The sequence below is a fragment of the Geospiza fortis genome, unplaced genomic scaffold (genome assembly GCF_000277835.1).
Source record: "Geospiza fortis unplaced genomic scaffold, GeoFor_1.0 scaffold171, whole genome shotgun sequence".
Lineage (NCBI taxonomy): Eukaryota > Metazoa > Chordata > Aves > Passeriformes > Thraupidae > Geospiza > Geospiza fortis.
This window is the reverse complement of record NW_005054313.1, coordinates 4,863,914-4,874,305: the sequence shown is the minus strand read 5'-3', so window position 1 is coordinate 4,874,305 and position 10,392 is coordinate 4,863,914. Positions and strand designations below refer to the sequence as shown.

The 10,392-nt window shown below is 41.3% G+C and overlaps 1 protein-coding gene across 1 annotated transcript; it reads left to right on the top strand.

The window, feature by feature from the left end:
* Nucleotides 1–6: 6 nt before the first annotated feature.
* LYSMD2 (LysM domain containing 2) lies at nt 7–9,839 on the top strand. Its single transcript, XM_005419649.2, has 3 exons — nt 7–89; nt 3,328–3,665; nt 9,063–9,839. The coding sequence occupies exons 2-3, from the start codon at nt 3,328–3,330 to the stop codon at nt 9,112–9,114; spliced, it is 390 nt and encodes a 129-aa protein (XP_005419706.1). The 5' UTR covers nt 7–89; the 3' UTR covers nt 9,115–9,839.
* Nucleotides 9,840–10,392: the final 553 nt, after the last annotated feature.

Sequence of the window (10,392 nt, the reverse complement as noted above, 5' to 3'; positions counted from 1 at the left end):
TGGCCGCGCCGCTGGCCGAGCGCTACGTGGAGCACCGGCTGAGCGCCGGGGACACGCTGCAGGGCATCGCCCTCAAGTACGGCGTCACGGTAAGGGAGCACCGCCAGCGGGGCCGGGAGCGGCGCTTAGAGCCGGAGAGTGGCCTGGGTTGGAAGAGACCTTAAAGATCATCCAGTTCCAAGCCCCTGCCGCGGGCAGGGACACCTTCCCTAGAGCAGGTTGCTCAGAGCCCCATCCAGCCTGGCCTTGAACACCTCCAGGGATGGGGCAGCCACAACTCCCATGGGCTGGCATCTCCTCCATAGCCTGGCGGCTGTAGCCTCGACAGCGGGGACACTTGGGCCACAGCGACGAGCTGACAGCAAAAAGGTGTCCCACAGGGCATTTCCTACACACAGTGGGCAGCAGCCAGCGTGGGTACGGTGTTAGTTTTAGTTTCAGTATTTAAAATGCTGACATCAGAAGTGTGGCCTGCCCGCAGGGTCAGCAGGCTGTGCTGTGCCCGGGGCTGGCAGGTCTGGAGCTGACAGCGCTGGGGTGGGCAGGGGGCCTGGGGAAAGGACTCACACCTGCTGCTCCCCAATAAACCTGGATCACACCGCTGTGCACCATTGCACTCACTGCAGGCTAAAAAATATAATCAGTGTCATTAAACCTATCCTTAAAAAAAAGCATCATTTTGAGCTTGACACACAGGCTGTGACAAGAGAAGGAATTTCTTCCAGTAGTTTCAGGGCTAAACATTCTGCCATTGTGATCTGCCTACCAGTCCAGAGGTGAGGCACATGTACCACTGATTTGAAAGTGTTGCTGCTTTTCTGCTCACTTTCTAGGGAGAAAGAAAGTTCATTTCTGAGATAAATGTTGAAAGGCTTATGCTAGCATAGGACATGCAGAGTCCAATAAAGTCTACCAACAGACCCTGCTGCTACCATTCCAGATGGAGCAGAAATCACCCACCCTGTCTCATTCCCACTTATGAGGGGCCCGTATTCCAGTGTGCAGCTTCAGTAGTCCCAACACAGAAAATTGCTCAGGGCTGAGCAGCTGAAGAGGTGGCACTGGTACAGTCAGTACCACTTTGACATCAGCTGCAAACAGCACCTTCCAGTTGGGCTCCTTCTAGAAGAGCTACAGTGTAGTGCCAAGCTGTTAGGTTGTGACTGGAGTGGCTTCTTTTGCTTCTCTTGGTCTGCAAGATCTACTAAAGCCTTCTATCACAAACTGATCACTAAAATAGTAGTTTTCTAGAAAAAAGGCATTTTTAAGCTATTTACAACTCCCTTTCAGCTAAAGTGAAGTTGTGAATCAAACCTGTACAAACACCTCTAAGTTATAGTTATGAATCATAAATTTTGTTTATGAGTTTGATAAGTTTTTGCTGTGCTAATGATGTAAAATACATATGTTGGGATTTTTCCCCAACATCTAATTGGTTATTTGATTTAATAAGTGCTCTGCTTAAGAAGCCAGAGCTGCATCATTATAGACTGCAGTTGAGAGAGGTTAAACTGACATGAAATGCCCCTCAGAGCAATGACAAGTTCAGTAGAATCAGCCATGGTGTTTATGTTTTCATGGGTTTCAGCCCAGGGTAGGAAGGTATGCAAACACATTTGCTTTGAGCAAAATGCAGGCTGTTGTGTGTTCACACAATGACAAAGACAGATTTCCTCTAAAGAGTCCTTCTGTTTGCTTCCTGCATCTTGTATTCTTGGCTGGAAGTGAGAGTTGTAATGGAAACATCAGAATTATCTTTGGCTGCCATTGCCTCCAGTATTGCTGGTTTTAGGAATTTCCCCTGTGGTTTTCCTCACTGGGAGCTAATTTGTAGCCAGAGACATCCTGTCCAGTGGCTGCCTTTGCATGACTTGGCATAGACAGTTCAAGATAGATAAAAATACCAGGCTGGGGGAGAGGGATCAGTGTGCTTTGTTTGGCCTCATCCTCTGCCCTTCACCCCCTCCCCTGGATACTGTCTATTAATCTTTAGAACTTGCATTTGTTGTATTTTCCTTTTGAGTAAATTGACACTGGGAATTCATGTTTATGGTTCAGCCAATTTATGGTTCAGTGCAAGTGCTGTATCCCTTTTGAGGGGAGAAGGATGAGGACTATATTTCACTGTCAGTAAAGTAGTTTTGATTAATTAGTTCAGCACCAGTTTACAGCTTCAGTTAAAATGTTAAGCATATGCTGAATCTTTTGCTCTGTCACTATGATAGATTTGTACCTAATGGGCATTACCTCAGTTGTTCTAGCACTAAAAAAAGAAAACTGTTGTTAAATCCTGCTCTCCATACACCTCTGAATGTACAGAGTCACACTGAGTTGTGGGAGTTGTATTGCACATACAAAGTCACCTGCTCGGGGCTGAGGGATGTTCTTTTTAGAACCAAGTACTTTCCTTTTCATTATTGCTCAGTGCAGAGGTACAGACTTCCAAATGCTACCAGCTGGTATTTTAGGAAGAAATTACCAGAGGTAGAGTTACAGTGAAATAGGAGAGAGAATAGCAGTGCAGTGCATTATTTATCAGCTATTGAAGCATCACCTTCCAGCTCCCCTGCAGCAGGCTCTCAGTTTTCAGCTTCTGTATTCTATTTTCCAGAAAAGCTCCAGCCAGTATTTTAAACTTTTTTGATACTCATCAAGACAGACAATTATAGAGATTTTAACAATTGACATTTACACTAGAGCCATTAGAAGTTTCACTAAGGCCAAACTCCTACTGAGTCAGGTAAAGCTTCCTTTATACCCTTAGGAGCTGGAAGAGTAGTGATCTTCTCTTGCTTGTGACACTGGATATTAGCTATTCAGTTTTTAAATGGGATTATTAAATCTAAGCATTTCACCATTTAGTCATCTGCATCAACAGATTGAACCCTCGTGGTAGATTTATCTGCCTTGTTTGGATTCTGCATCATTTTTACCAGAGAGTTCACCTACAGGAGCTGCTAGCAGTTCTGAGCCTTATTCTAATATAAATCCAAATCAAAAGTACATTTGTGATTGGATTTTTGTTCTTTGGCAGGCTGTTCATGTGAGCTTGCAAGACTGTTTTAGGACAGCATCTTTAGATAGTGCAAGACTTTGAAAAAGCAGTATTGTGGAGTCAAGTGCATGTAAAGCTAGGGTGTTAGCAAGGCTGAAACAGAACATGGACTCTGAAATCACTTTGAATGCAAACAAATTCTCTCCTGAAATAATTGCTGCTGCAAAGAAAGTACAGATTTATTTTAACTAAAGGTTGTATACTAGTACAGAAAGTTAATGCTTTATACTTTGCCAAAACCTAATACCTTATATTTTTTCTATCTCTTTCAGATGGAACAAATAAAGAGGGCAAATAAACTTTTCACTAATGACTGTATATTTCTGAGGAAAACCCTGAATATTCCGGTTATATCAGAGAAACCATTACTGTTCAATGGACTCAATTCACTGGAGTCTCCTGAGAATGAAACTGTTGACAGCTCCCCTTCTTGTGATGAAGGACTAGTGGCAGCTCAGGAAGAAAGTAGCTCTTCTCCCAGTCCTCCAGAACCTGACAATCAGCCCACTGCACCAGAAGAATTATCTGCCAAAGATTTCCTACAGAGATTGGACTTGCAGATTAAGTTATCCAAACAAGCAGCCAGAAAACTAAAAGATGACAATGTCAGGTAAATGCCACTTTTGGTGTTAAACATTGTAATCTCCCCCTGAAGGCATTGCAGTCTAAGCTGACCCCTCTTTGTGGGGTCGCAGCACCTGTGGCTTTTATTTGTCAGCAGCAAGTGCCTGTTGTTCTCATGCATCAGGTACATTCAGAGCACAGCATTAGCAGGTGCCTTGCCATGGCAGTTAGAAAGGCTGCCTCACAGCAGATTATTTGGAGAATGCAAATACTATTTCATAAAAGCCAGAAGGCCAGGATTCTCCGAGATGTCTTGCTGTGCAAGTAGGCAACTATTTAAGCAAAAACATAGTTTTTGGTAGAGTGCTAAGCAAAGGCCTATGAGGAAGCTGATTGTGTACAGCAAGGCATGATTCTATTTTTCTTTTGTCCCAATTGCCTCATTGTGTAAACATTCTTCATGGCAAAGTTTCAGTTAAGCTTTCCTATTTCCTTTTTCTATGCAGTTCACCCCACTTTGTGGATTCACCTATGCAAACTTCATCTTTTTTCAGTATTTCCACAGCCAGGAGCTCTCACATATTTACTCATAGAAAAAGCAGTACTTTCTGACCTCTGTGCCACAATAGTGGCACATATCCCCTCACATATGTAGGTATCCTGCGGAGAGCACAGAAAGACTCAGAACATGAGTGGATTTCAGTGGTGTTTGTTTTCCATGTCCTTGGGACAAGCTTCCTCAGCTTGTTCACAATCAGTCTCTTGGGCTGGCTGTCTGCCTGGTATTCCCTGCAGAAATCCCCTCAGTGGGGGATGCTGAGGTGCTCCTTCTCACAGTAAAAGGTTTGACTGCAGGGGACTGGTGCTGCTTCTCTTACCAGAGAGATGGAGAGAAGTTATTCCTGCAGATACACACTTTGCTTTTACTAATTTGTTCAATGCAAAACTTCATCCACCATCTTGGTTCACTTCACATGCTCTGATTTGAGGGCAAGCAGAAGGTAACCTTTCAGGACCAAATTTATTGAATATAGAATTGCATAAATTCTATGCTCAATAAATTCTATACTCAAAACTAAGAAATTATTTCAGCAACGTTAAAACTTTGTTCAGCAGACAGAAGTTTGAAGGAGAACAGTATATTGTATTAGCTATTGGACAAGCCTCCTTTGGAGAAATATCCCCTCCATTGCCAGGACACTGGTTTTGAGTCTCAGGGAAGGCTGGAATGCTTTCACATCTTATCACACTTGTCAGTTACTTTCTTTTGCATTGATTGCATGAAAGGAAAAATAGCTGTTGGAACTCAGAACCTTCTCTGTGCAAACCCATCCACTTCCATTGTTATATTTGAACCAACATAGAGCACCTATCAAAATATGCTGCTGCTGACTTTCAGATCATTAGATGTATGTACCTACCACAGCTCAGAGTAGGTGTTGACCCAGCTGTTAAACTGCATAACAGGAAACCACAGTCCCTGGCAGAGGAAGGCAATTATTTCAACATCCTTTCAAGAAAATAACATGCTAATTTGAAGAAGAAAATTCACTTAGATGTTGCTGCACCACGAGCAGAGCCAATACAGGGAAGTGACACTGCACATATAGTACACTGCTGCCACTAATATCCATTTCCTATGCTGCTTCAGTTACAAATTGGGAAATGTGGAGCTGGTACCAAATCACCTCCCAAGAAATAATGTATACAGGAGGATGAGTTATTTTCCCACCTCCTGCTCAGATTTAACAGATAATTCTGTTAAATGCATGTAGCAGATTTTTATTGGTCAGTATGTTACAGGAAGCATGAAGTACAGAGCTGCAGGCAGTCTGCTGAGCAGGATGTTGCCCAAAGCTTCTGAAGAGAAATAGCTGCCTGTGCATCTGATAGTCTTCATAATACTCCCTTCTAGATCACTGCCCCTGGCTTCCATTTATGGCTCACAAAAGCCATCCTTGCCCTGTCCTCCCCAACAGTTGGAAAGGACAGACCCCTTTGTAGTCTGGCAGGAAGGGGCAAAGGACCAAAGTCAATGTTTACTCTGCAGAGAACAGGAGTAGAGAGAGACCATTGCCAAAAACCTCAGAGATACTTTTCAGCTGTGTACCATCAATGCTGGTCACCATGGAAGGTGACAACATTCCTTTCTGTGCTCCAGCAGCTCCCCAGAAGGCTCCTGTTCTCCTTCCAGCCCAGCCCTGTTGTGTCCCTTGCTTGGAGCAGGAAGCCTTCGGAAGTTGGACAGCCGTGTTAATAAACCAGCCTCATGAATATGCACAGTTTTCTATTCTTACAGTGAAAACTATTTATGATGTTAGAGTGCTGTTTCCAGCTGCTCTGGCCTGTATTCGGGTTGCCTTGTCAAGGCCTGTTTAGAACCTGATGTGCCAACACTGCCAAATACTTCTGTGCCTGCTTGAGGGTACCAAAGGAACACCTGGAGTTCATCCACTACCACCTGAAGGGACACTGGAGCTCACAAAACTGCAAGCAGAAGCAGACTATCAGCTCATGAACTTAAAGAGCCATAACTTCTTACCATAGCATGAGCCTGATTTGACAGATGGTGTGAGAACCACATCTACTAAATTGCTCTTTAGTTTAGCCTCCTTTAAGTTGCCAAGAATGCATGTGCACACGTACACTGATTTGGATTAAACCACACAGGAGTTTCATAGTCAGAAACTGCCCTGTGCTACAAAGGCAGCTTAGAGTGAATAATATTGTTTAATTAGAGCTCTTGGAGTCACTCCCTTAAGTGCTTTTAAAGGAATAAAGCTTAGGTAGAAAAACTGGGGAGCACATAGTTGCAGATTTAGACTAGATATTAAACTATAATAGCTGTGCAAGCAGATGAGCATAAAAGGTTATAGAATTGATCCACTCAGTTTGTGCCAGCTGCCTTTCACTATTAGAATTTATATGAACACATGACTATATCTACATGTAGTAGTACCTTTACTGGAGTTTCATTGAGCAGAAATTGTAAGTTAATGAGTCATTTATTAATCATGCATATTCACCCAAGATGCAGCTCAAGGCAATAAAGCCTTTTTGTTTTGAGCAATGTTTTTATAGTAGACCAAAAGAAATGCCAAAGGATTAATACAGTTCTCTGTAGCATATGTTATTAATTCATGTATTTGATATTAGGGGAGAATACTCATTATAAAGCAATTGTGATAGTTTGAGAAAATACAGTGGTGCTTCACCTGGCTCAAAATGCTCTTACACTGAAACTGAAAATTACTTTAGTGGTGATTTTTGTATCAGATAGTTGAATATGAGAAATGTGAACACCAGGTATCTAATGAAAGGTGTTTATAGAGTCATTAAGATAGACTTAAACCATATACTGTGCTTCTGGAACAGGTCACATCTTTCTGCATTCACCTTGGAGTGTCTAATTTTGAAAACCTTGTAACTGAGCAGAGCCTCTCTAATCAGTGATGGTGATTCAAGCCAGTATAACTGGTGTCAGCACAGGAACAGAACCTTGTACTGTCATCTGCTCACTTGCCTTGACCTGAACCTAGGAAAGACTATGGTCTTGAAGCCTTCAAAGCTCACAACTGAGATAATTTGCCCAATATTTTTTCACCCTCTTTGGCTATCAGCTGAGAAAGGAGATGCCTCAACAAAGGAGGCTGTCTGTGGAGAATCCTTTCAGACATCCCAAAACTAACAGCTCAGATTGCTGCCTTGTTTAATTGGGCATTCTAGAAGCATCCAAGCATTTGAGTGTACTTACTCACAGTCAGGTGTCCTTGCTGTTACAGAAGTGGTTATTTGTGGCCTGATGCACACCATTGCTTGCAGGAGACTTCTTTCAGTTCCTGTAACTCACTGGGCAAAGTGGCGACAGCAAACGGGAAGAGACAGCACTACAGAGTGTTGTAATGCTGTGCTGTTCCTTTTCCATCCCCTCAAGGAGAATGTTGCCATGACTTAGCACTTGCTATTTTAAGCATCTTAAAAGTGAAGTAAATTGTTTGGTCACTAAACATACACTGCCTTGGTGGTGCTTGTGGGTCACAGACCAGAGCTTTCTTACTTTACTGTCATGCCATGAATCACGGACAGCTTCTGCAAATGATACATTATTAAAATTATAGTATTCCATGGCAGTTTTGGATGCAGAACTGGATATAATGAAGGATACTATTTAAATGTATACAGATATCTGCATCCTTGGTACTTGCTTGGTAGCATGACTAATGTAAACAGATGTAGATTTGTAAGGAAGGCTAAAAATCTGTTCTCAGTACTACTGTAACCACACATCCCTGCAATAACAACCAGTTTCATCCCAAACTTGTTTTTTTTTTGAGGTTTCTGTTTTTGGCAAGATTATTTCAAGGCAAAGGACATATTATGCCTTTGGCTTAAGATGATCATTTTGCTGGGAAGACAAGTTACTCTGCTGTTTGGTTAGTTTGTAGGGTTCTGGTTTGGGGGGTTATATGAAATTTAAATTGTAGATAAATAATCATGTTTATTAAGGAAACGTCTTCATGGTTTTGATATTGAAATATTTACTTTTTAGCTTATATCATTATTAGATTTTGAATAACTGTACCTTTGTATGGAGGTACACACAGTATTAAAAGCAATCCTTTCACAGTGTAGCAGCTATAAAGTCCTTCTCTTCTTACCAAAACACTGAACTTGGCAGCAGCTTTAAGGTTGGACTCTCAGGAACAAAACTATGAAGCTACAGTAGTACAAAGCAATGACCTTTGGGGAACTTGGCATCCTTGGTGCTGCACTGCAATAGGTTTACATAACACTTTTTTTTAAAGGCAATATTGTCCGGTGAACAGCAGGCAAACTGATTTTCTGAGGATGTTTTAAAAGCAACATTACTTTGCTTTATCCAGTTATTGCACTAACAATAGCATTTGGGAGTGATTGCTTATTCCTAAGAAAATCAGTCTCAATGGGGATTGATGTAAGGGAAGTATACATCAGGAACAGCTTGCAGCATCAGGACACAGATCCACCCACAGCTATGATTGACTGCTCCTGTTCTTGCTTCATTTGGTCTCTCTGTCCCTCCTGCCATTCAAAATGTTGAAACAAACCTCTAAGCTTTATTTTTTTAAAAGAAGAAATGAAAAGCAACACTGCAGGAACTCCAGCATGCCCTCCACCTTGTTATCCTTTAAGTTTTTCTTGTCTATTTGATCAAGAATACTTTTAAAAATACATTCTGATGTTGTTGAATTTACACAGCTTTACTTGCTTTCAACATTATGTTCTTGACATATCAGAAACTCCAGAGATGTGTAAATTACAGTATTATACTGCAAATATTCCTGTTAGGCAAGGCTGGCGTGGCCTGTTTTGACCCACTAGGAAAACCGGTCACCTGCATTTTTATTGCAGTTTTACTGTTGAGAATGGTATGCTCCTGACCTGATGATCATTTTCTTTCTAGAGATGAGGAGAATGAGGAAGGTCCCTATGCAACTTCTTCGTATCACCAGTAGAAGACAGATGTGATGGCCTGAAAACTTTCCATGAAATCAGTTCTTACAGAACTAAGCAGTCAATAATTCAAAACCCAAGTCTTTTGGACTCATCCTCTTGATGTACTTAAAAGAAGTCATGAATGGGTAATTGCACTGAAATTATGACCTCTTCTGCCTTCCATAGGTTAATGTCCTTATGTTATTTCAATAAAAGGTTTAAGCCTTCCAAAACTAGCAATGGCCTTTTTACCCCTTCTGTGCAAACTGTAGCATGGTAGCAACTATATATCCCTGAGGTCACCTTTATGCAGGATGTTGATCTTTAGTAAAGATTTTGTAAATACTTGTTAAAGTGAAATTTGTTTTAAGTATTTAAAAATATTAAATAAGTTTGCTTGTAAATGACAAATGATGGAAGTAATAGGAATTTACTTATTCTGCAAACATAGGCAAGTTTACTGTGAAAGTTTTGTCTACTTCAGGGCTGCAGAACTTGCCTGTAAACCTTGTATGTGTCTGTGTGTGGTTATGATGTATTCCTAGAAAGGGCAATCCAGCTTGTGTTGATTAATTAAAGCCTTTTTGGTTAAAGGACTGTTTGCATATTGGATTTCTACTCATAAAAGGGATGAGTTACACAAGAGGTTTTTTTGTGAGATATGACATTGGAATATCAGATGTGTGTTCTTGTGTGCAGTTAAATTTTGTGTGGTTTTAATTTAATAAAATACCAAAAATACTGATGTGTGTGTTCATAATGAAGTCAGCTTGGTTCTAGCCTGTTTTTAGGGAAGAATGGTTTGTCTAGTTTCACAAAGTATTAGATTGTAATTTCAGGGTAAATAATGTCTTTACCCTATCCATATAATTCACTCTCCTAAGTGAGACCTGCAAGAGCTACCTGCCCTAGTTGTGCAGTTTGTTAAGATGAATAAGAGACACGTTACCAAGCCTTCCCTGTTCTGAGAAGAGGTGCCAGTATTCAGGTATGCAAGTGGACTCCATCTGCAGCTCAGGGACACAGAGTACAACCTGCACTCACTCTTGCCCTGAAGTTAGGATATTAGCAACTTGTTAAATATCCCAGATTTTTTCGCCAAGGACTCCATAAACTTCACAAAAGTTTTGTCACTAAAGATCTGATGGATCCCAACTGAAACAGATGCAGTTTCCTATCATTTAGATCATCAGTATCACCCTAGAATAAAAAGTTTGCTGCAGTATGTTAACAGGGAAACAAAACAGAGTGTCATTCATTTCCTAAGAGCAGAAGTAAAAATTCAAAGCTCAGCAGGA